Source organism: Nannobrachium achirus, assembly GCF_963921795.1.
Source record: "Nannobrachium achirus genome assembly, chromosome: 17".
NCBI classification, from domain to species: Eukaryota; Metazoa; Chordata; class Actinopteri; order Myctophiformes; family Myctophidae; genus Nannobrachium; species Nannobrachium achirus.
In genome coordinates this window covers 19,762,703-19,790,176 of record NC_137824.1, presented here as the reverse complement: position 1 = coordinate 19,790,176, position 27,474 = coordinate 19,762,703, and the positions used below count along the sequence as shown (strand labels likewise).

Below are 27,474 nucleotides of genomic sequence, written 5' to 3'. Positions count from 1 at the left end.
TAGTGAAAACAGCAGATCTACAAGCACACAACGCCTCGCGGTGCGAGGCGTTGTGTGCTTGTAGATCGTCCGTTTTCACTAGTTTAAATCATTTTTAAAATGATAAATGCAAAACCAACGGTTTTGGACATAAAAGGTTTTTACCCGACAACGACGATATGTACTGTATTTCTCCATGGACCCCCATCTCAAAGGATGCGGTTCCAGGGACCCCCAGAAGCAAAGATATGAGTTAAAAGTGATTACTTTAAAATAATACATATTCAAATTAGTTTTTATTTTTTTGCAGAAATCCACAAATGGCAGCAAACCACTCCATTCCCATTGAAATACATTGGCAGAATCCGCCCTCAGGTAGAATAAAAGCGCTGTGCCCATATAAGTAAAAGTCTGGAATTAGAAATTTACTTGAGTAAACTTGAGTTACTTTAAAGGAAAAAAAAGAAAAACACAAAAACCCTTTATGATGTGTTCTGCATAGTACTGTGTTTTCAATATTATACAAGTTAAAAAAGGACCCCAATTGAAACAAGCCAAAGGCTTTCTTGTGGTGTTATCCTTTTGGATGACCTTGTACCAGTGAATTGTACTGTCATGTACCTTTTCCTATGAAAACCTCTAATAAAGTCTTCAATCAATACAGTACAGTGTAAGCTCTGATACAGCCTAACAGAGCGTTGCAGGTTCGATTCCAGAGCCGGACGACCTTTGCTGCGTGTCACTCCCCGTCTCTCTCCACTATCCAAACTCATTGGACAGAATTGTACTGTATATGTATGTGTCACCGCAAGATCGAGAAACAGTTATATCGAGAACTGGAGCGCTCGTCGTGCGGCGCGGGGCGGAACAAGCGGACGCTTTGATCCACAACAACAACAACAACAACGACAACAACAACGACAACAACAACGTTGCGTCGGCAGGAATGATAGCGCCTCACTCCTCGGAGGTTAGGGTTATGGTTAGGGTTAGGCATAGTTTTACTGAGGTTAAGGTTAGGGTTAGGGTTAGAGTTAGGCATAGTAAGCTAATGGCTAAACACAGCTGAGCTAGACTAGTAGATAAACAAAGAAAGAGTGGTCGCAAACGAGTGACATCAACGACTACACAAGTGAATGGCTGTTGACGCCATCTCATGGACATTATGCAGAATTACACATGTGCACTGATAAGAGACTATCAAAGTGAATTAATTGATCCAGGTGGTGGTAGGGGTGTGTGGTGAACGACAAAACGAGTGCTCTTACCACGATCTAACTGAGTTACCCAATCTAACTGTAACATATGCATTTCTTTAGTTCATATATCACATAGGGAACTAAATGCCATTACGAGTCAATAATGGTATGCATTGTGAGGCTGCCTTTTCTGTGATATAGTGTTATTAGCCATAGAAGGAGCCTGCATAATGTGCACGTTTTTTTGCATCTCATCATGTTCAAGTATAATGCATTCATAATGCGTCCACGCCGCCTTAACGAGGCTTCTATATTGCTTTATAATGAGCAGCAGCACCCAAAGTTTGCCTTCGCCTTTTCTGTGCAGCTTTATTCCTCTTTCTTTCTCCTCTCGCAGTTCAAATCAAGTTCCTGCAATCCAAAACCAGTTTGAGAGGCCGACTTTTATTTCCCGGCTATATGTATACGAGAGAACGGCGTAGGCACGCACCCTTCCCTGATAAAAGGACTGATAAATGCTCTTAACGCCTCTCTTAAGGCAGATCTTATCACTCACCGCATACAGCGCAATAAAGCTAACCGCGTTAAAGGAGAGGGAAAAACAGCTGTGATTCGATCAGGGGGGGGGGGGGGTTCTTTAGTGAACCAGTCTAGCACGCCAACCCCGCGGGCTCGTACAGTAGCAGTCATAGCACTCTGCCTTCTGTCTGATAAGCTAAGGTGCTGTTATTAGGAGACGTGTGTGTGTGTGTGTGTGTGTGTGTGTGTGTGTGTGTGTGTGTGTGTGTGTGTGTGTGTGTGTGTGTGTGATCTGTTTAGCATTAGCAGGGATGCGCTTACAATTACATTAGCTGCTTTTCTTTCGGTGATGGGAAGTGGAGGTGTCGGGCGCTGTCCACTAATGATGACACGTTAAGTGCAGGATGGTCTGCGATATTAGCACCTTCCTGGAGGAGTAAACAGTGCTAATATAGTGGCAGTCCAGACGTGTGTTTTGAAGCGTCGGGTTTCCGGTCAAGTGGGCAGTCAAATAGGGCTCAATGGAGCTATAATGTGGATAACACGACTTTCATTTGTTTATTGTAAAGTGTGGGCGAGTTCATGTCTATAGGCCCTGTTTACACCACCGGACGTGAAAGGCACATACTGTATCAGCCTTTAAGACACGAAGGGGCCCATTGGCACTCTCACTTTTATAGAATTTCATACCTAAAAAAAAATGTTTTTTTTTTATTCTTCTCCTTTTCGTTGCTGAGATATATCGGCATATTTGTGATTGTCACTGAAGTCTGATGCTACTCAAGCTATATCTTGAGAAACACCTCATACGAAACTTACCACACTTAATCAAAACACCTCATAAAAGAACTTCACGCTTATTCAAAAGGCTATTGTGATGTAGGGATGGGTATTGATTGAGTTCATTCATCCGATAGCCTACAAGTAGGCCTACTAAACCCGTATTGCCGGTGCCGAATCATTGGCAGAACCGATGGCAGAACAGATGCTTTTCCTATGACATGAATCTTTTCCTTTTTGCCAAGGCAAATTCGAACCAAATTGACCAAATATCATTATTTTCGGGGATCGTGGCCTGAAAGGGGTGAAAACCACAGCCTTAAGCAATTCCTCAAATAGCATGTGAAGAGAGTGACGGAAGCCACTTTTTCACTTTTCCCAAATTTAAGCAGTTTATTAGCGTTTTTGTGAATGGTCTGACCTCACGGACTACGAGATCTGTATCCATAGTTGGTTTTCCCGTAACCCGGATGTGAATGAGGGTTATGGACTAAATATAATTTGTATTATTATGTTACCACGGCGACAGCGGGTGAAGCCAGCAGCTCCTCGGCAGACATGACAGCGTAGTACGCCACGTTGGTCAGCACATAGCAGGACGTCACGATGGCCATAGAGATGCAGATGGCCAACGGCACCGTCCTGAGGGCCAGAGAGACACACACACAACAGTTATGAGAATTTGACTTTCAGCCGATCTGATGTGTTTTGAGTTTTCTTTCCCGTTTTTATATTTTTTTCAGTTCCGTTTTTCTCAACATTTAATTTAAAAATGTTACTAATTAAATTTCAAGTGATAACTTCATACAGTATACAAAATAAATTATACAACAGGTAGTCGGGCTCTCAATGGAAAACAGGCTCTCCAACCGTGCATATAACGAGCACAGATGCACTGTCTCTCATCAAGTAAAAACAATCAGCTGCGTTGGTCACGAAAGACCGCAAGCGCTCCGCTCTCCCCACACTATGCTAGGCGGCTGGCTAGCGGTTTTCATGTGACGTTCAGGGACACAGTAGCTAAATGTGGCATTAAAAAATTACAAATTCCTATCGAATATCTTAATTACAATCAAATAAAGTTGACGTGTTTTTTTTAAGGGCAACAGTTAGGAATTAGGTGGTTAGCGCTCTCTCTCTCTCTCTCTCTCTCTCTCTCACCCACCTTTCAGGGTTGTCCACCTCTTCGGTCACAAAGTTAAGGTAGAACCTGGAAAAGGAAATGAAGGAATGAAAGACATAATATCAGTCACACTGTGGACTAAGCATAACGTGAACTGCATATTTATTTCATTATCTCTTCCTTTGTTTTGTACCGTTATGTGTAGAGAGCAACGACACAAGGCCATGTACACACAGTATGCAGTGTAAAAAACTAGTCTAAAATGTTAGGAAGGGACTAGTGGAGGGAGGAACAGTGGAAGTTCCACATGAAATGACTTGTCTTTTAGTTCCACTGTGGAACTAAAGACAAGTTATTATATGTTTGGCTGCGCTCGGGTGTTGCAATCTGAAAATAGCAGATCGGCTAGTTTCAACATGCAACCAAGTGTAAAATCAAACATTATGACGCCATCAAGGCCTGCCAAAATATGTGTTTGTCGGCAAAATCAACTGTAAATCTTATGACATCTAGTCAACTAAAAGTGGGTTAAAACAAACTTTTCTGATAACCAAAAATGTGACTAAAACTACATTTGATTCAATAGCTACATTTATTTATTTATGACTAAAAGTAAATAAAAATGTGCAATCAAAATTAACATTGGTGTGTGTGTGTGTGTGTGTGTGTGTGTGTGTGTGTGTGTGTGTGTGTGTGTGTGTGTGTGTGTGTGTGTGTGTGTGTGTGTGTGTGTGTGCAGAGGACCATACCTACCACCCAGCGTATGCATACATCCCAGAGTAGAAAGCCAAAGGAAGACCGCTCAGCTTCACACTGCTCATGTCAAAGGCATTCTCAAAGTTACTGGTTTCCCCTAGACACACACACACACGCACACGCACACACACACACACACACACACACACACACACACACACACACACACACACACACACACACACACACACACAGAGAGAGGACATTAGTCACCATTGGGCATTGATTCTTATGTCGTTTCAAGCTCCATAATCTGATAACTGTGAGGCGTGAGCTTGGAACAGGAAGGCTATTTTACTGTATAGTATGTAAAACAATCATAATGGTAAAAAAAAAAAAAGAAGAAAAAAAAATCATAACCATTAAACAGATCAACCAGACCAGCTGTGTTGCTAACTGGCCAGGAGAGGAGACAGTAGCTGCCATTAAATCATCCTCTCATGGTGATCTACTCCAAGCTCTTCAAACTCACAACTTAACAATTCTCACCTTATTTCAAGTGGGCCCTGAACAAACTAAGCTTGGGAACAGTAGAGTAAGGTAACATTGAATAGATTCACCACAAGCTGTAAGTGGTCATTGATGAATGATGGCAGATTATTACAGGCCAAGGCATCAAGGATGACAGAGTGTGATTGGTTACACTGTGGTGTTCAAAGTGTGGGGCACGCCACCCCCTGGTGGAGATATCTAAACATATTTCTATCAACAATAATAGGTGGGCCACTAAGTTACTGATGCCTCTCTTTTTCTCTCCCCTTAATTCTCTCTTCAACAGCACGGCTCGTCTTTGGAGACGTGTGACATCAGCTATTTTTTGTTTTAATTAGTAGGCTACTAATAGGATTAATGAAGAATCAAGTGCTTGAACAATAGTTTATCTGCCGTTTGAGCACAAAAGAATATTGGGACTTTATGGCGTTACAGTTAGTGTGATGCCATAGCCTGAGTTTTTTTTTTTTACCAAATTCTTATTATTCATTTTTCATCGAGGGCAATAAGACCTGTTGTGTTTGTATTGTGAGTTATAGGTAATTGTGCCAAAATGCATAGTTTTCTATGCTTTTGGGGGGTTTGAGCCGGGAAGGTCTTTCTATGCTTTTGGGGGTTTTGAGCCGGGAAGGTCGCCGACCTTCTGTTTCTTCTTACCGCATCTTGCACCATCTCCGAATGCTATATACATGTAGAGTCTGGAACTACACCTCCTGAACGGTGAGTAATGGAAGCTGGCATTTCCGTTCATGAAAATATATTTTACATTTTCATTTCTGCTAAGCAGCAAGCTAAATATACTTTTTTTAATTTATATTAGGATAAATGTGCACGATGTTAAAACGAAACGGAAGTGGGGAGGAGGCTTCACTTCCGCTTTAACCGGGTACTCGCCATAAGACCTTCCGTCTCCCAGACTGTATGACGGGAGCATTTGCAAATCGCGGTCAGGCCACGCGAGACTAGGTAGGGAGTGACACGCAGCAAAGGTCGGAATTGGGAGTTGAATCGACGACGCGACTGCTACACTAGCCGTCTGCTATTTTTGATAATACTTTGAAAAATCTTTCTCTGTGTGTGTGTGTGTGTGTGTGTGTGTGTGTGTGTGTGTGTGTGTGTGTGTGTGTGTGTGTGTGTGTGTGTGTGTGTGTGTTTGTGAGTGCATGCGTGCGTGCATATATGAGTGAATGTGCGTGCGTGCGTGCAGCCTCGTGTGGCGGCGGGAGGAGCGCTGGTACCTTTGAAGAGCTGATAGAGTCCAGGCACTATGATGATGGCGATGGCCAGCAGCTTAGAGAAGGTGAGGAAGATCTGGATCCTGGCCGTCCAGCTCACGCTCATGCTGTTCAGGTACATAACAGAAGCTGGAGGGAAAACACAGATAAGATAAAGAGACGGAATCGCGGTAAACACTCACGCTGTTCATAACAGAAGCCGCGACGCGGAGACGGCGGCAGATAAGGCAGAATAACCTAAACACTGCTGTTCGGGTACATAGCCAGTGGTGGAGGGACTACTCGGACTTGTTTTACTTAAGTAAAAGTACAGTTGCAGAAACCTCTTATCTCCATTTTTAACTTTTTGTGTTTGTTTTTTTAGGTTAATGGCCTACGCGCAGTCATACTACAGTGGTAACATGGCATTGGTTCGACCTCCCGTTGGCCCGACCACCTAGACCTAACCTTAACCTCAGTAAACTATGCCTAAACCTAACCATAACCCTAACCTCAGTAAAACTATGCCTAAACCTAACTTTAACCCCAACCCTAACCTCAGGAAAACTATGCCAAAACCTAAACCTAACCCTAAGTTGGACTTCTGAGAGGTCGGATTTATGGGCAATCCCCACTACAGCGGGAGTCACACAGAAGTATCAAAAATAGCAGATCTGCAAGCTCAAGCTGTGCTTGTCCATCTGCTATTTGCTTTTTTTTTTTTTTTATCCTGAAAAGTAACAGTTTTGGACATAAAATACACTGACGGTACCAAAGTAAAAGTAGCGTGGAGAGACAGCATACAGATAACGTGGGATCACATATAAATACTGTCATGCTGTTTCATACATAACAGAAGCGTCGTATACGGAGAGAGGAAGCGGATAATACATACAGTACATATTCATGCTGTTAAGATACATAACAGAATGCCTCCGTCGGGCATCAGAATCTCTGAATTTCAACTGTGTTTTTTTTGTTTGTTTGTTTGTTTGTAAATGAATGCCCTACTTTGTCACGCAAGATTGTCATGCAAAAGTAGAGGAAAATAGCTGATCCGCCATCCATACAGTAAGGCAGCACAAGAAAAGATGGAGCAGTTGTCTGACCCATTAAGTCCTGGAATTATACTTTCGCTATTGAAAAATAGCAGATCTACAAGCTCACAGATCTACAAGCTCACAAAACTCAAATTTTGCTTCTAGGGGGTCCCTGGAACTAAATATTTTGAGATGGGGGTCCGTGGCCAAATACATATAATTTTGGGGGTCCTTGACATGAAGAAGTTTGAGCATTACTGTGATAGAAACATAGGTTTTTCAGAAATCTGTTAGGATTTATCATTTATAGAATCGGGTCAATAGATTCAAAGACTTGCTCAAATTGTCATGATTTAAAAAACAAATTGCAGATCTACAAGCTCGCAGCGCGCTGTGAGCTTGTATATCTGCTATTTTTTAATGGTTAAAGCATTAGAGTGCACGTCTGGCAGCAATCCAAAAGCATGCAGGCGTGGGAGTCGACCCGGGCCCTCGCCTGCAGTGTTGCCAGATTTTGCGAGAGAAACGAGCAAACAGTTAGGAACAGCAAACAAGCCCAAAAGGAAGCATGCCAGTTTTACCATTTGAACCCTAAAATACATTGGCTATTTGAAATTAGCAGATCTTAAGTTCACAAGAGCTTGTAGATCTGTAATTTTCAACAAACAGAAGGAGAAAAAAAAACATCTTGGGGGCAGTATTTAACAGAATACTCAAATGGAACACCACCACCTTAAAGACTACTAATCATTGTATATCCCTGTGCACTCTGCATTGAGTAACCTCGATACATGTTACACTTTAGTTACACATTTCGGTGTAGATTTTGATTATTATTACAAAACATAGCCTACATTAACCACTTCAGCCCCATATACATTTTGGCCATTTGAAGCCGATCTACAAGCCGATCTACAAGCCGATCTACAAGCTCACAATGCGTCGCAATGCCTGGCAAATTTTGAATTCTGGACTTTTACTTGCAACAGAGTATTTCTATGTTGCAGCATTGATACTTTTTATTTAAGTAAAACATTTGAGCACTTTTTTCCACCACTGTTTGGACATACAAGGTTTCTGCCCTGACCGTGATGAGAAGCTCCATGGAGGAGACAGATACAGATAAGGCAGAATCAAATAAATACTCATGCTGTTCCGGTACAAAACAGGAGCTACAGGGACAACAGCAGATTAACACAGATACAGCGAAACGCAGACGGAGAAATGGGCGAAGAGGGCAAGGGACACATACGTAAGTAGACAAAATCCATTCTGTGATAATGCTTTCCGGACAGATTGTTTTACTTTTCTTTTATGTTTTGTTTGTTTATTTGTGTTTCTCGGCAATAAGATCAGTATGGGTTTCTTTCATCTGTCACCCCGGTGGTGCCAAATACAAACCGTCTTTTAATGGCTGTTTATTTTTATTTTTTTAGTTGTCGAACACAGTAGGAGAGATGCCTCTGCCTCTGCCACTGTGAATGCTCCCTGCCAGGGGATTAATCGTTCTGTATTTTAGCATTCTGTTTTCCCTCTATAACGGTGGTTCTCAAACTTTTTTCCCTTCATGTCAAGGACTACCAAATTAACTATGTATTTGGCTGTGGACTCTCATCCAGGGGTCATCGATATGTCAGGTGGCAAAAACTTCCAATCGTTTTTATATTAACCACTTGAACCCTAGTGTCCACATTATGAGAACTGTATCCAACAATAGCAGATCTACAAGCTTGTGAGCTTGTAGATCGGCTATTTTCGGCAAAGAGGTTTGTAGTAGAGGGGAAAAGGACAAGTTTATTAGGTAATGACGGTTCAAGTGGTTAAATATCTGAAACACAAATTGACATGAATCCAAAATACAGTGATGATTGTGCTGTCAAATGATTAAACTGGAATCTCTGAAAAGGTTGCGGGGGTCCCTGCTTCATCTCTCTCTCAAATAAGGGGTCCTTGGCCTGAAAACGTTGAAGACCCCTGATTTATACTGTACCTATTGTGTTTTGATGGCCGCTGTTGCCTACTGTAATTTTGAAGGATCGGTCTGTCGGGGGGGGAACCTCGCATTGGGGACCGGCGGGGGGTCGCTACGCCAGTGTTGAGCCTGTATCCTTATCAATAGTCTGACCTGTTACCTCCTGTTGTGTAGGTGTTAAGCGAAATGCACGTGACGTCATTAAAATTGTGCCCCCCCCCCAAACATTTAATCACCAATGCAACACTGTGTATAAATGTGGGTATTTTTTTGTAATAAATAGTTGATGTACATAGTGGTGGTTAAACAGTTTTTGATGCTATATTAATTCAGTTAGCCAGGGACCAACTGAAACCCCCTGAAGAACCCCTGAGGGTCCCCGAACCCCACTTTGAGAACTATTGTTCTATATTACATGTCTAGAAATAGATAATGGATGACTGACATATAGAATAAACAGACTCATTAACGACGGGACGAATACAACGAAAATAGCAAATGTATCAAATGAGTTTTAGAGAAATGATAATGAATTCCATATCAGATGTGGGTGGACAACTCCAACAATATAGAGGAAGATAATTGCTGAAGCGTTGGAGGTCTCCCACACCTGACACTTAATTTACTCTCAAAGTTAATATACACTGATATCATTAAAAATGCACTGCAAATCACGTTTAACCACTTGAACCCTACAGTATATCGTTGCTGTCGAGCAGATCAACACATTTTCTAAATAATTCCATGAATACAAATTAAAACAACTAAAAACAAAAATCCACTAATGTAACTTTTAAGCGTGGCCGACCTGGACCGGCCGGGAATGAACCGGCCGTTCGGGAGTTGTCCCGCTTTTCCCAATGGCCAGCACGTCCCTGGTGCAGTCTATGCTATAGGGTTCATGTGGTTAAATTGAACAGGGAGGGGTTTTCATACGTACTGATGCCTATAGCGGTGGCCAGCTTGATGGCCATGAGAGGGACTCCACACGGCATGAAGAGAGGCTGCACAATGTACTGACCAAACGCTAGAGAGATCACTGCCAAACCTGCTGGCCTGCATGGGAGAGAGGAACACACACACACACACACACACACACACACACACACACACACACACACACACACACACACACACACACACACACACACACACACACACACACACACACACACACACACACACACACACACACACACACACTTATTTTATTTTTGTTGTTGGTTATAACAAAAATGTATTTTGGTTGAAACATATTAGGCAATTTAAGCTTTGGATGTCTACGACAGATGACAACGGTAACCGGAAAATGATCAATGCTCGATAGATAAACCTGCCGCCATCGCAGCTGTCTCTACAACGTCAGAAGCTCCCTTTCCACGTAGCGTCTACAACGTCTGCTGCGTAGACGCGTCACCATGGGAACCAAAGAGTTCAGTAAAAGGGGTGGGACCCCGTCGCAGACGGCTGTTTGCTTAACGATTTTGACTGCTACGGCGATTACGTCATATCAGCCGTAGTTCCGCCTCGCGTTGCGGTTGTAGAAACGCCTTTTAACAGCCCAATAGAAGGTCAATCTCAGATATTCTGATAGTGTTTGTTCAGTTTCTCAGGCTCTTTAATGAACAGAAAATACATTTTCAGGCGTGTTGCCAATTGGGAGAGAGTTCCCATTTGTCAGCTTCACTTTCACAGCGACTTTGTGCATGCTCATTCCTTCGAGTCTCCACTTCCAGTTTCACTTGTTTATCCAGCATCCTGTACGAGTTATCTCTCCTGATTGGCTAAGATTGGTCTCCCGACCTGTAAATGCTGTTCTGTTTACCAAAGAGCTTTAGAGACACGGAGAGTCCTGTTGCTGAGCAAACACTCTATAGATTCTCAAGTGGGCCCTGATCCTGGAAAGGTTGAAGAGTTGTTTTCTAAATCCAAAAGACATTTCCGCCCATGACATCTGACCTCTTCCTGCTTCAATTCACTTTTCATGATCTTCCCCAGTTTCTGTTTGTCAAACAGCTAGAGCGACATATGGAGACCCCTAGCTGTTACCGAACAACAGTGTTGCGCAATATTACTCGGGAGAGCAATACAGATGTGTTGTTTCAAGTCTTCAGGCTTTACTGCTCTTTTCCTGAAAATGTTTTCCACAGATTTCTTCCCCTGTTTTGTGTAGTGTATTGTTGCAGAAACCCGCAAATGGCAAGAAACCTCTCCATTCCCATTGAAAAGCAGAATCCACCTTCATAGGTAGATTTAACACATCAGAGAAGGTGATAAAAAATTATAGCAAAATTAGCTACCAGCTCAACTGGAAATCTATACTGTCCGGCCAATGGCAGGCCGTGTGAAGTTTTGAAATGGCATATCTGTGTGCCATTATTGCATTGCAGTTACTTATTGCATATTACTCCTTAGAAAAGTAATAATGATGATATTACTTATTACTTGGAATCAAGAGTAATTGCGACCGAAGGTCGCATATACTCTGAAGAACCGTGTCGCTTGAGTGACCTTCCTTCCGTAACCTCTGTGATGTCAGTGTGATGTCAGCAAGTTGTGACATCACTTCCTGTACAGGGCGGCTACACGAAATGTGGATAACACTATATATGGAGATAGTCCAGTCCATCATGTCATATGGGACTACCGTCATAGAAAGTAGCCATTGTTAGGCCGGAGTCAATGGCTGTCTGTCTGACTGTCTGTACAGGAAGTGATGTCACATGACATACTTTTTATATATGTAAATATGGGGGCGTCTGTGTTAAGAACGTTTCGTTGTCAAGCTCAACGTTGGGCATTTGGACCTATACATGGAGAAATGGAGCGAATCTGTTTGGCCTAAACATGGAGATGTGGAGAACACTATATATGGAGATAGTCTAGTCCAATATGTCATATGGGACTACCGTCATAGACAGTAGCCATTGTTAATCCGGAGTCAATGGCTGACTGTCTGTACAGGAAGTGATGTCACATGACATACTTTTTATGCCCATATATGAGTCCTAACATGGAGATGTGGATAACACTATATATGGAGATAGTCTAGTCCAATATGTCATATGGAACTACCGTCATAGACAGTAGCCATTGTTAGGTCGGAGTCAATGGCTGTCTGTCTGACTGTCTGTACAGGAAGTGATGTCACATGACATACGTTTTATGCCCATATATGAGTCCTTCTGTACCACATCTCCATGTTTAGGCAAACTCCACACAGAAAGGCCCTATCGCCAACCTAACCTAGGGTGTGAGCGATAGGGCCTTTCTGTGTGGAGTTTGCATGTTCTCCCCGTGTCTCCTAGGGTTGATAGACTCACAAAAACATGAACAAACTCCCCCCAGAATGACAACAACTAGAATCGTCAGAGAAACGCTGTGGTTGGCCAGATGGTCAAGAATTGCCGCGACCTCGCCCTTTAGGGCGAGGTTGCATGTCACCCTGAGGTCGCATTCCACCCTCAGGTGTCTTACTAGTATATTACATACTAGATGACCCACTGTTATAGTCACATTTATGTTAGTCCTATTGACGCAGGTATTAACTCATTAAGAGCCCCTGAAATTAACGGATTAAAATGTCCACGATGCCTCCCTCAGGCTGCATTCACTCCCGTTGTCTTATTTTGAAGGCCAGAAGTCCACAGCGTAAACACTTCCGGTCTGACGTCATCGCGTCCTTCACCGGAATCGATCATTGTTTACGTGGTGTCATGGCGGATCGGATCGATGCTTTTCAACATGTGTTTTATAAGCGAGCATCTATTGCCATCTTCGCTTCTAAAGTGTTGTTTTGAGATAATGGACATTAAAGATGAGATCCCCCGTCTGCCTCAATGTTATGGGATTACTATTTTGTGCTCGTGGATCCGTGATGATGATAAATCAGCGACGGAGATCGGCTCGGAACCTTCCGCCATTGTACACGGTAGGATAACCGCCGTTACAGTAATATATTACTTTTCGCGAGATATCTCGGGAATGGCACTCGAGATACTCGAGTACATTTCGCGAGATATCTCGGGAATGGCACTAAATCGGTTAAGACAGTCGCTCAGCGTGTGTGAAGGTGTGTGTGTGCGTGCATCCATGCGCGTGCGTGCGTGCGTGCGTGCGTGCGTGCGTGCATGCGTGCGTGCGTGTGTGTGAAAACAGTCCTGAGCAAAGCCTGTACTGTAATCACATGGTCATGGGGAGCACCGAGGGGGTCCAGGGTGTTTAGTTTTGTTGTGTTTCCTCCATGGGCCCTGCTGGTTCTGATAAGAATCAAATAAGGCCATCCTCCTCACTGGGAGCTCATCCACAGCTCATCAAGATATCCCTCTTCATTTCCAGCGCTCAGCCCGCCACGGCGGAGGCCAACTGTTAGTCTCCATTTGATGCTCTCCGTCTCAGCCTCTGCTCTAGCTCTATAGCCCTGCTATATCACTAGTGGTGTAAAGTAACTAAGTACATTTATTTAAGTACTGTACTTGAGTACAATGTTGAGTTGTTTGTACTTTACTTGAGTGTTTCCCATTTCCAAAACTTTTACTTCTACTCTTCTACTTAATTCTAATCTCGGATCCAAATATTGTACTTTTACTCCACTAAAATTAGTGACTACTAGTGATGCGCGGGTCATCTTTTTTTCATAACCCGCACGACCCACAGCCCGCACGGAACGTAACCCGCCCGCGCCCGCGCCGCAGAGCAATATACAAATCAACGAATCCGCCCGCCCCGCAACCCGCATTTAAAAAAAAGATGGTATTATCATCTCCACAATAGCTCATCTTTATATACGGCTCTTCTAAGTACCCAAAGTCGTTTTACAGAAAGGTTTACAGTAGCACAATATTGTCATGGGCTAAATAACAAACGTGTTGTTCAAATTGGGGTTTAGCCTAAAAAACATTCATTCAAAGACGTTCATTCTCTCTAAATCGCCGGGCATCGTCGGGGTAAGAATGGCGGTTTTATGTCAATCATATTTATACAGCGCCTCGCACTTTAAACACACAGCAAAAGACGGACAATATTAAATCCTGTTGGTTATTGATTAATCACCAGATTGGAGAGATGGGGCGACTTGAGGTGAGCGTGGTTGGTTCATTCAGTCAAAAAATCCGCCTCACTTGCGAAAGTTGTGTTTCAAATCTTTTCCGTTGACTGGCTGGTTATATAACTTAACCGACACAAAGTATTTAGCTATAAACGGACTTGTGTGGATGACAGAGACATATAAGTGAAATCCTGATCAGCGACACGCGCTGAATTGTTTGTGCATCTTCTCTGCTGTGCTCACGACCTCACGTTGTGTCAAATGTTGGCAAGATGTGGTTCGCGGCCCCAACAGGAGCGGAGGAGAAACCTCGCTCCTCTCTGGCGCATTTTAAAACTCGCTCGTCGTGCTCGTATTCAAACGTTGTATTCTTATTCTTATAGGCCTATTCTTATTAAGAATAAAAGGCAAATAAGAACAGGTGATTATTCTTATTTATTTTTTGCACGTGAGAGTGGTGATAACCCGCCCGCCCGCCGCCCGCCTGAAAAGGTCTGAAACCTTGACCCACCCACCCGCTGGCGGGCGGGCGGGTGGGAGCACCGGGTTGATCCGCGCATCACTAGTGACTACAGTTACTTTGCAGATGATGATTATATTATGATTATATTATAAAACATACATTAATCCACTTTAATCCACTTTAGCTCTATTTTATACCTAGGCAAATGGAAAATAGCCAATCTACAAGCTCACAACGCATCACAATGCGTTGTGAGCTTGTAGAACGGCTATTTTCAAACTTTTTTTTTTTTACTTTTTTGTAATTGTTATGCCAATAATGTACTTTTACTCAAGTACATTTTGAATTCAGAACTTTTACTTGTAAGGCTGCACCCACACCAAAGTACCTATGAGAGTGGATTCCACATTTCGCCAATGCATTTCAATGAGAATGGAGCTGTTTCATGCCAGTAGAGGATTTTTTTTGCAAAAAATAACTCTCCATTCTAATTTAAATGCATTGGTGGAATGGGGAATCCACTTTGATAGGTACTTTGGTGTGGTTGCAGCCGAACAGAGTATTAGTACACTGCAGTATTGATGCTTTTACTCAAAATAATACTCAAACCAATTTGAGTATTTTTTTCCACCAGTGATGGACAGTAACTAATAAAGTAAATGTACTCAAGTACTAAAGTGACAGCTGTCTAGTAGCTGACTACATGCGCTTGACGGTCAATCCCATTTCTTGTCAGTCTACTATCAATTCAGGCAGAAAGGCAACCAAAAGAAAGATTGTATTTGTCTGACTGCAGACACATAGAATCGCTTTATACCGGGTTATTCTTTTTGCCAGCATGCCTGTACCGAATTCAACATGGTTTAGGCACGTTCCTGAACGGGAACATGGGTTATATTTATGTTTGCTTTTGCACATTTTCAGAAGCTTTAAAAAGAGGTTCCACAGCTGTTTGTGCTTGAACAAAAAGCTCTATATATCCACGGATCACGAGGGAAGACAAACGCATGAGTCCAACATGTCTCTCTCTTTCATTCTCTCTCTTTCTCTCTCCCTGTCATTAATTCTGGTTCCCACCTTCTCGTTCTCTCTCTTCTTTCTCACCCCGACTCTCTCCCCCGGCCTGGGCCGGTTCCTTTCCCATAGATCCCAGTGAGAGTTCCCAGTGAGAGTTCCCAGTGCGTTCCCAGTAGCCTGAGGCGGGAATGCACGGAGATCTGAGGATGGCCAGCAGACTGTTTTTACTACCCGGGCCGTGGCTGTGTACACACGGCGCTCACCGACTCACTGAGCATTCTCTCAGCCCACTGCCTCCTACGCTGTCAAATCCTGGGTGTTCGGTTAGCTCTGGTCCATCGCGTCACCTCCAGTGACGCTCTGACAGACCCGTCGGCAAATGAATAGACCACGTTTGAGTCGAGTTGGATGCACTTTATTTCATGACAAAAATAGTGTATTTTGCAGATTGGGTGGGGTGCTGAGGGGCTCACCACCGGGGAGAATAGACTTTCAACAACGCAAAACTACCTTTGGTTTGGTGAGTAGTGAAGTAGTTTTGTTTATTTTGACTCAAGTTGAGCACTCGTACTGGATGTGACGCGATGGACCAGAGCTAGGTGTTCGGTTAACAAACTGCCCCCCCCCCCCCCCCCCCCCTTATGGGTTTGTAACTCTGACAGTGCACAAATGGAACTCTGGAACTCTGAGAGTGCGCAAATGGAACCAAGTGGACCGGCAAATGGTCCATTTATTTGTTCAATTTGTGCACTCTCAGAGTTGAATTAACACTAAGGATTTAACTGTGCATACAGTATATGGGCTCAGCCCAAGGCCACAACGTGCCTGTCTAAGCTCAAGCGCACACTCCCCCAGATGCATTCGGGAACTCAAAAGTGAGCCCGCAAATGCTCACACGGTTATAGGTATACTGTTGGTACATTCCTTTTGGACACCTACAGGGACGGGTGCGTCGGAACAGTGAACTTCATCAGGCATGGTGAAGGTCTGAATGACCAAAACGTTGCTAAAATAAAACTATTTTTAAGTGAAGACGAGTGTGCGGGACTACATTTCTCTACTCATGCTCTAGGTACAAACATAGCAGGTGCACAAACAGGCAGGCACACATGTAGCCAGTGGTGGAAAAAGTGATGAGATTAATTTGCTTGAAGTAAAATGTAGAAATACTCTGTTTCAATTAACAGTCCGGAATTCTAAATCTGAGTAGCACAAAGGTATTGGCATCCACATGTACCAAAAGTACTTTACTCATTATGCAGAAGGTGCCATTTCCCAAGTTTTCAAATGTATAAAACATAGACATCCTTTGAAAATAGCAGATCAAAAAACGCAGATGCGTTGTGAGCGTGCATACTCACACACACACACTAATACGAAGACACCAACAGATCATTGTACCTTATAGCGATGAGGTCGGCCCACAGCCTTATGAAGGCCATCTGAGGTCCAAACGCTTCCAGTATGTAAGTATAATGTCCCCCTGACTTGGTGATGCATGTCCCCAGCTCAGCGTAGGACAAGGCCCCTGCATGGAGGGACACAGGTGACACCAGGATCAGAAGAATCAGAGAATCAGAGGCAGAAGCTATGTACAGTACATATGGTTAGACATGAGGTAAGTCCACATACTGTAGCAGCAGGTATAGCTTAGACAGAAAGTACTCGAGGTCCACATACAGTAGCAGCATGTAGGCTATGTACAGTACATGGGGTTAGTCATAATAGACCCATATACAGTAGCAGCAGGTATGTTCATGAGGCATGGTCCACTTACAGTTGAAGGTTGTCATCATAATAAGGCTTACTTCACAGGTAAAGCGCCTTTATCCAAGGCGCTTTACAGAGATTGTACATTATATTCACCCATTCACATTCATACACTGATGGCAGAGGAAAGGCACCAACCTGCTCATTGGGAGCAACTAGTGGTTCAGAGTCTTGCTCAAGGACTCTTCGACACTAACAATGGGGGGAGAGCCTGGGATCGAACTGGGAACCCTCCATGTTCTAATGACGGTTTCTCTACCCCTGAGCCACTGCTGCCCAGTAGTCCGCAACATCAGAAAAATTATGATAAAATAGCCGATCTACAAGCCTACAACGCATCACGTGGCAAAGCGTTGTGAGGTTGTATAGGCCATTTTCAGCAGAGATTTGCTGTATTAGGGACATGCAGGCGGAACATAGAGCCTTGGGGTACCCCAGTCAACCAATAATAGGGTTTAAAAGAAGGTATGGTTCTCAAATAAGGATTTGTCGACCGTGAAACCTAGGCTCTAATGTAGCGAGTTGCCGGTTGCCGATGGCAGCGAGTTGCCGGTTCGATTCCCGTTCCTGATGACCTTAGCTGAGTGTCTCTCCCCGTCTCTCTCTCTTCCTCTTTCCTGTCAATCTTCACTTAAAAACTATCAATAAAGGCAAATCTATTTTTATCTAAAATAAACATGGATTTGCCACAAGGCCTGTAAGCCTTGTCAAAACATATTCACTAAGTATTTTCCCCAGAGATCACATTCAGTTTTAAACACTTTAGCCCTGGTGTCCCTCTGTTTTGGGCACATCATTATAGCTAGACTTTTTTTCCAGAAATGTTCAGAAATATAATATATACAGAATATGTATTATTAAAAAGCACTGGGTAACAACTTTAATTTTATCCAGCCCTATTAAGTTTTCAATTTTCTTGCCTCTCAGTCTCAATAAACAGGAGTGACTTGCTCCCTTTTGAATGTGAGGTCATGAAACTCATTCCTTTTTTTTTCTTTCTAGAAAGCGGCTCCCCAGCGGTTGCATAGAAATCCCTGAATAGCAGTTCCATTAGTAGTCTAGGAGGGGGGAACAACGTTAAAACATTGCGGTGAGACGTTGTTAGGGAAGTAAACCGTTGAAGGGCTGATGCAATGTTTTACTACATTGCAAATGTTTTCAGGCAAAAATGTGCATATCTGCAATGTATGAAACAGCATAGAGTGTACTACAGTATCTATAGCCTGCTGCCTAAGCATTGTTTATGATCATTTGTGTGTAGCAGGCAGCACACATCTCTGTATTTCAGTACAGTATATTTAAAACAGATGATAACAATGTCAGTTGTCCATGAATAGCTTTTCGGGAAGTGAGAAAGACATTGATTTTCTTCCCTCTTGACACCTACATTATTGTTCAATGAAAATGTTCAACACAATTATTCAACACAAAAATTCTAAAGCAGCGAAAATCGCAGATCTGCGAGACGTTGTCAGCTTGTAGATGTGCTATTCATTATACAAGTATTTCCGTAGTTAACAGAAGTCATCGGCATGCCTTGTGGTGGACAGTTTTGTCAAAATTCTACACCTAATGTGCCATACATAGTTCAGCAATTGGGTCTTATGATCAAAATATTATAAAATTGTGTGTAAAATCGGAATCTAAAGTTTGCCACGGAGAAGGACAACAGGCTTGCCACAGACCTACACAGACAAATTGATGACCCCTGGTAAAAATATCACTCCTAGTGTGAAGTGAGCTGTGTTATTTGTGAGTTAATTTCATTAAGCGTCCCGTGAAGCTTGGCCAATGTGACCCTGGTCGTACAAGAAAACTTTGAGCGCTTTGTGGGCGGTAGTGGCTCGGGGATTGGCCATTGGCAACCGGAAGGTTCCCAGTTCGATCCCAGGCTCCCCCAGAGTTAGCGTCGAAGTGTCCTTGAGCAAGACGCTGAACCCCTAATTGCTCCCGATGAGCAGGTCGGTACTTTGCATGGTTTCCACTGCCATCGGTGTATGAATGTGTGTGTGTGTGTGTGTGTGTGTGTGTGTGTGTGTGTGTGTGTGTGTGTGTGTGTGTGTGTGTGTGTGTGTGTGTGTGTGTTAGGTGAATGTAATGCAAAATCTATGTAAAGTGGCTGGGATAAAAGCACTACCCTACCAGTCAAAGGATTGGACACATCAGCCTCTCCCTCAATGTGTGTGAGAAGCTGTGTCCAAACCTTTGACTGGTAGGGTATATAAAATGCACCATTTTGTGCCAAGATGTAGGCCAGATGCAGGCCACGCTTCAGAGCCCGGAACGACAAACTTTGAGTGGTTTGTGCCAGGATGCAGGCCAGATGTAGGCCACACTTCAGAGCCTGGACAAAGCCAGATGTTGGAGCTTAGCTGGTTGCTAGAGATACTGTCCAAAGAGCTACAGACTCACAAGAAACAGTGTGGCTTGATACTTGGTTGTATTATTGTTTTAACCCATTAAGACCTGCATGCATTCCATACATTCCATAGGGCTTTTTAATTATGTTTACATACATTTTAATCGTGCTTAGTTTTTGCACCACAAAACCTTTCTCACTGGACTAGTTTCAGGCATACAGTATACCGATCATACCGGCGCACCCACCAACAGACAACAAACCCCAGTGCACGCAATGGGAGAGAAGCCGATCTGACCACTTCGCTTGGCCCAATGGATGGGAAATTTAGATTTAAAGGCTCACTCATTGATTTGCTTGTGCACCAAAATGCGTTTTAATTCCAAGGTCTTCCAACGTAAACAAGACCGTAAAAAGACTTTTATTGACTATACTTGTACTGTTCTCCATTTTTGTCTAAAAAAATATGCAATCAATCAATCAAAATTGAAAAGAAATTGCTTCACAGGGCAAATATTTATATGCGATTAATTCAGATTAATTAATTACAAAGCCTCTAATTAAACACATCGTTTTAATCGAGTTCCAGTCCTAATATATATATATATATATATATATATATATACACAAGCCGTATTAGCTGTCTGCTGCTGTTAGCTACACTCTCTTGCCTCTCACTGAAGCGAGGCAGGTTGCCTTGGCAACCATCCCACGCTCTCTCGTCTCGGTGGACTCACCGAAGAGCGACAGGACGCCACACAGGATCCACACCACCAGGGACATGCCCACGCTGCCCGTGTTGGCCAGGATGCCCTTGGGCGAGATGAAGATACCCGCGCCGATGATGGTCCCGATGATGATGGAGATGCCACGGAGCAGTGTCACCTTCTTGCGCAGCTCCACCTTGGCCTCCGGAGCGCCGTCGGTGTCCAGGAGTTTGCCGTTGGCGGCTTCAGTTCCGTTTCTGGTACACGTCTGTCCATTGGCTCCATCGCCTCCCGATGGGAACGACGTCCTCTTCATTTTCTTTCAGACTTCCTATCACACACACACGCAAGCATGCACACACACGCGCGCACACACACACACACACACACACACACACTCTCTTTCTCTTCTCGAAGAACTGTGCTTCTGTCTCTATTCCACACATGTGCGCACAAGTTCCAAAGTGTCAGTGACAAACTCTCGTATGACAGTGCCACGCGCGTCCAGTGCGATAGGAAAGCCCTCAAGGCCTAGCTATAGGGTGAACCTCCTCTTTCAGAAGACACTCTGCCGGAGCTGCATGCGCGTCCCTCTGGGCAAAAAGCCTCAACCCACTCAGCCTGTGTGACAGGCTGCTATATGCCTCACTTACTAAACTTCACAGAGTTGTTACACATCCCAGGGAAACCCTCCCTGGCTGTCTCTTCCCTCTTTCTGTTCTCGTAAAACTCCCCCTGCTCTCTCTCTCTCTCTCTCCCTCTCTCCTTCCCTCCCCCTCTGTCCTCTCTTTGTGTTCCTACCTGCCACTGGCCGGCTCTGCTTCATTCATTCATGCACCCTTTCTCCCTCCCTCGCGCTGTACAGCTCCAACTGTAGCTTTTCAGTAACTGTAAAGCCCCTGTTGCTGTTCCAGTGCAAGCGCTCTGCTGTCCTGTTGCATGTTCCAAACTTGTTTCCCCGTTCCCCTTCGCCCCGCTGACACGTCTCACTTTGAAGTTGCTGCTGAGTTCATCTCAGTCCGACTTACTCTAGCTCTCTCTTCCTCTCTCACTCACGCACACACACACGTTAAGTTAAAGTGTGTGAAGAGAATGACGTCAGTTCTGTCCTTCAGGCACACAAGCAAACACACACAAACTGACCACTGTACACTTGTCCTCTCTCTCTCTCTCGCTCCCGCCTTAGTCCATGCCTTTCCTTTTAGCGCTTGAAGTCTTGTAATTACCCAGCTAGCGTTTACTAACAGCTGTGTTTAAACATGCTCCCACAGCGCCTGGCACTGATAACGACGCTCTGTGTGTGCGTGTGTGTATGCTGAGTACCTCTGTCACCTGAGGGTGTTTGCAGACTGCCAACTCACCGACTTGTGGTGTGGAGGGTGTGTCTCAAATTGTGTACGTAATGTTCTTACCTGGTCCTGTTTGTACTTGGAACCAGCACTCATGTGATGTGATTCAGAATCACCCTGATTCACCATGGACAGTCAGAGATGGTCGGACAGGCAGACAGTTGATTGGATGTGTAGCAAAATATTTCCTCATCAGCCACTATGACATGACAAACAAGAACACGGTACAGCGACTCACTCAACAGAAACACATCATCGATATCACATGAAGCTATTTCGACCACGGATCACAAGGTTGGGAGGGAGTCATGAACGCCCACATGTGCCCATAAATTATGTCCACATGTTTAAGTTTCCATGCACCACAAAGGCGGACTTTCCACTATAAACCGGTTAGCCATATGTCTGAAGTCCTTGCATGACCCTCCTGTAAGTAAAGGCTTCATCAGGCCACCTAAAATGCCTCGCGAGAACCACGAGGTCACACCACCTCCCCAAGACGGGGTATTCCGTTTTTCGGGGGCTCGTCTGGGACTTGTGAGAGGCTCCGGGGCTTCTCACAGCCCCCCCAGGCGAGTGACATCACAGAATAACGGCCAGTAGGCGTTAACAGTCACACTAAGGTTCAAATATTTCCCCTGCGATTCTTTTCACACCCTCAAGCCCTGTTTAAGTTCAGTATGTATCCATCACAGCAAATAGAAGTAGTCGGGAGACAAGGTGAGCAGTGTTGCCATGTCCGGACAGAAGAAAGAATGCTTGAAAGCTGACTTCCAAGTAAAGTTAAGAAGAAGAGGAACCATTAATAGTCACCAACCTTAGCCAAACAGAGATGTTTGTGAGATTTCAACTGAATTTCTGCTACACCCATGGAATTTCCAAACATTTGTATAAGGTCCAATATGTTCGTGGAAGGGACCTCCCTGACCACATTATGCCCTTTGTGCATCAGTGACTTCCTGGCAGTGGTGGAAAAGGCACTTTTATTTAACTTACAGTAAGTAAGCAGAAATATATATATCCACAAGTTTCCGGTGTCCCACGAGCCCTTGCGTGAAAGTTGGGTACAGTATAATTTCCTGTTCCTCTTAGCTGTTTCACTCTGACTGGTTGCTGTGCTACTGTGACACCTGAATCTCTGCATGGTGATGACTTCGTGCTTGTTTAAGTGATTTTAATCAGCTGTGTGGTGGAAGTGATAACACACCCCCTTTCCCCAGTAAGCTTGTTGGGAAACTTGTGGATATAGGGCTTAAGTGGTTAGTGTGTTTTGTAATAATCAAAATCTATTAAGTAACTAGTAACCAATAGTGGAGTAAAAGTACAATACAATATTTTCCTCTGAGATCTAGTGGGGTAGAAGTAAGTATTGAAAATGGTAAAAAAAAAAAAGAAAAAAAAAATACCCCAACATTGTACTCAAAATACATCAACATTGTACTAGTATTGTACTAGTGCAGAGCTTGCTGCTTGAGTACACATTTACCTTCCATCACTGCTTCCAGGCCTTTTTAACATTGTATTTGGCATTAGCAAATAGAGTGCTAAGAGTGAAATCATGTGTTGTAGTCGAGGCTATTTTGCACAGAATACAGGTGCACTATGAGATTTGTCTTTTCTTGCCCTTATTGGTGTGCGTTTGGCACAAAAAGTTTGAAAACCTCTGCTGTAACCATGTTCAACTGGGATTAGCAACGAGCCCAGCCCTACAGCCTGGCACAGCATGGCTGAGTTATCGCGTATGTTTTGTGCCCAGTTAAGTGTGGGTAGTACTCTGGGCAGAAAGCCAAACCTATTCCAGTAGCCTAAGTAGTCTACTAGCCTTTTAGAAGCAAGCTGGCATGGATGGATGTGCTCATTACGCTAGTGGCATCAGGCAGACAACATGGAGAAACAGCTTTCAGTCTCAATTTAATTCAATGTTATTGCCGCCTTACAGTGCGAGAAAATTGAAAAACATCCTGTTTGGGGTCATACGGCAGCGAATCTCTATAAACAAACTATCTTCATAATATGAAATGCATAATCTGAATACAAGGGATAATATTTTGCACACACATTGTCACAAGAAGTTCTGGTTTCCATTTGTAGTCTGTAGTCCGACTAATCACATTCCATATGGACAAAAAGATTGTATTCGAAACCTCCTAAAAAATAAATAATAAATTGCACCTCAAGTTGCTATTTGAAAAATGGACGATGCATGGTAGAGGAAGTGTTGGACCGGATTATGTGCTGGAAGCTCAGGCACGTTGTGTGGAAATCAACCAAAAACAGTCAAAGAAAACAAACAAACTATAGGGAGATGTCTCAACACACAGAGCTGTAATGACAAAGGAGCGAAAGCCTGTTTGAACAGCTGAGTCTTGAACAGTCTTTTGAATATGTCCACACAGAGTCCACAGTTCTGAGGTCAAAGGGGGAGAGTTTTCCATAGACTATAGGGCCGGGGGGTTCGCAAAGGCACGATCACCTTTGGTCTTACAGTAAGTCTCGTGGGAGGCACAATCAGCAGGCCCTGGGATGAGGACCCCCAGAGACCTACCGGGAACATAAGAGGCTGAAGCAGGACATACTATATGGGGGTCCCTGACCATGGAGGGCTCTATGTGTGATTACAAGAACCATGAAATGGATTCTGAGGTTAACTGGGAGGCTGTGTAAGTAAGGCTTGCCGAGCCGTGAGGCCCATAGAGTCTATCTCCTGATTCTGTAGCGTGAGGCAGCTTGATGTACAAGTACACCCCCTGGCCATGACACGATTATGTTACAGGGACTTACCCCCAATCCAACCCTTGATGCTGAGTGCCGAGCAGGAGGCACTGGGTCCCATTTGTCAGAGTCTTTGGTATGACCAGACCGGGGTTCGAACCCCAACCTCCCAGTTTCAGGTCGGACAACTCTAACCACAAGGCCACTGAGCTGGTCAGGGAGCCTGCAGGGGCGCAGAATGGGGGTTAGTGACACGTTAAGAGACTGACGTTAGCACTCAAAGTAAAGTGTCAATTTCACACTGAGGGAATAAAAGTACATGCACGCGCGCGCGCACACACACTCACTCACACTTTACAATTTAGGCATTTAGCAGAAGCTTTTCACCAGAGCGACTTAAGGCCTGTCTATACTTCGACCGAAATGTTCTGCGAGTTGTGTTTTCCGACGTGCACATTTCCGAACGCTCGTTCGGTCTAATGCTTTTCAGAAGTCGTGAGGGACATCATTTTATGGTCGAAAAAGGACATTTTGACCGAAATCTTCGGTTTTGGTCAAAGTATGGACAGCCCTTTACAATAAGCGAGTTTCAAGGTTCAAGTTTATTGGTCTCCCTCAGGAGAAATTTGTCTTGGAGACAGAGCTACATCTGGTAAATGCATGCATCAAATGCAGAGAGACAGTGTAGCGCCTCATTAAACTAGGATCCCGGGTAAAACAATCACTGCTAAAATAACCTAGCATCAACCAATAAGACTCCCTAATCGGGAGGTAAGCAACTGTCACGTTGCATACAGAAACTTTAGAAGGCAATCGTAGCCAATCAGGAGGGAATATGGGAAATGGGACAGATCCATGTTGATGACATGACTGTAGAGATACTGTGTACCGATTTGCGTGATTTTAGGGCAAAATCTGTAGGCGCAGTGTCAAAAAAGTTTTTTTGCAAAAATCGGCCTAATGGTGGCACTAGAAGGGCATGTGAGAAATCAGGGGCGGAGGTTGTGATTTGCCAGCCAAGGAGTGTGTGTGTGCAAAGTTTGGCATGGATAGGGGCAACAGTGGCGGAGATAAGAGTAGGGGCAAAAGTGTGACGTGTGACGGACAGACGGACAGCCGGTGGAGCATTTCATAGTAACTTGCGACCTGACGGTCGCAATAAACGATGTACTAAAAAATAGTAAATCTGTACATGGAAACTATAGGATACCAGGTCGACGACGAACAAAGCATCCGTCTAAATGACCTGAGCTATCCATTCTAACATTGAGGTCAAGAATGACAGGCCTAAACAAAAACATGAGAACAAATCCATGCATGATGGCCGTCATTAGTAGGCCAAGTGCTACAGTCTTGCACGCACACACACACGTGCGTGCGCACATTTGTAGTTTACTTGAAATTTTCAGTACTTTTACTTCTACTCCACTACAAAAACATTTTAACGTACTTTTCAGATTTCATAATAAAGAGCATTTCAAAAACAAGGGAAAAAGAATCCATTACAGAAATAATAGCAGTGCATAAGGATTACATTTGAAAAATAAGATACATTTATAAGGTAATTGCTGACCACATTAATTTGGGGGGGGGTTTCTTTTCAAGTCCATTGTTTTTCGTTTTCTTAACTCAGTTTTTATTTGTTTCAAGACAGTGGCAGAGTCCACAAAAATATTGTCAGTTGACATCTTACATCTAGTTTTCCATAGCTTGTAAATGGTGACACATATGCACAGCCAGAATACATCAAAATGCTCTTTTGCGCAGGGAAAGTTGGCATATAGAGTGTCTCTGTGACAGGGCACCCTGACCCCCATGTCGTTCATTTGGCTCCAGACATCTTTGGACCTGGGGCAGTCAATTAATAAGTGACCTATTGTCTCAACCTCTTTACAGTCTGGAACTGGGCATTCAGTGGTTTTAACAAAACAGACCCATCTTACAACCCCTCTCACGGGGAGTCTACCATGTGCAGTTAGCCATATCACATCTCTGATGGAACCGGTGACAAGACCGCTGTTTAGGGACTTTGAGTGTTTTGCTTTGTTCCAAAGTTTGGTCTTTAAACATTACAATCCCACCATATAGATAATCACTTATATTATATATTACTTTATTTGACTGAGTACCCCAATTAATATTTAACGTGTTATGTTTATCTATAAAATCACCAAATACTAATTTATAATAAGGTAGGGTTGCTCGGCCTCTGCCTCTTTGTTTTCTCCATTTCAAGGGGTCTCCCGTCCAGGATGCTTTACACAAAATGCCCGTGGTCACATTTTTACAAAATGCAATCATTACCTTGATGCCAACATTAAGTGCCCCAAGGCCTCCCTCTAAAGTACTCTTGTGCATAATTTAGGCACGAACATTCACGTCAAGAAGATTTAACCATTAATTGCATAAACTGAATACAGGTCAAGCAGATTTAACCATTTATTGCATAAATGGAATGCAGTTAATTTTGGCGTTTGAAGGGCTCAGTGTTCGGAGATGCTCCCTGAATTTTGTGCAGGCTTTTCTGAGCATGCTTAGCAAAATCAGGGAACGCATAACAATCCCCCCCATAGGGATAGAATAGCAAAAGAGCAATAACCATGACATGTAACATATCCAGATCACAGTCTTGAGCTTAACATGACATGAACTTATCACAGTATTGAGCTTAACAACATTGACATGAACTTAGTCAAAATCACAGTATGAGTTTAACAACATTGACATGAAACTCAAGATCACAGTACTTTACATTGACATGTAACTTAATCAGACAATCACAAGTATTTAGCCAGACTGATCGTGCAAGGTGGAGGCTGGGGTGGTGGAGGTAAGCAGCAAATGATTCCGAAGCTCCGGAACCAAGCATTGGTAGAGAAGCAAGCTCTATTTAAAGGAGCCTCCCCTACTGATGAGCTTTGATTGGAGTATGGCAGTCATGTGACATAATGACCTGCAGATATGTTAACCCATCTG

At 43.6% G+C, this 27,474-nt stretch overlaps 1 protein-coding gene across 1 annotated transcript in view; it reads right to left on the bottom strand.

Moving 5' to 3' along the window:
- slc7a11 (solute carrier family 7 member 11) overlaps window positions 1-20,753 on the bottom strand; it is a gene marked incomplete at its 5' end in the record, with an annotated part of 26,514 nt that extends 5,761 nt beyond the window's left edge. Inside the window, 7 exons of the mRNA XM_080746576.1 lie at window positions 2,996-3,119; window positions 3,643-3,687; window positions 4,354-4,453; window positions 6,087-6,212; window positions 10,015-10,130; window positions 17,003-17,129; window positions 20,468-20,753. Coding sequence (XP_080602702.1) covers window positions 2,996-3,119; window positions 3,643-3,687; window positions 4,354-4,453; window positions 6,087-6,212; window positions 10,015-10,130; window positions 17,003-17,129; window positions 20,468-20,753 — 924 coding nt within the window. The remainder of the gene's footprint in view (window positions 1-2,995; window positions 3,120-3,642; window positions 3,688-4,353; window positions 4,454-6,086; window positions 6,213-10,014; window positions 10,131-17,002; window positions 17,130-20,467) is intronic.
- Window positions 20,754-27,474: the final 6,721 nt, after the last annotated feature.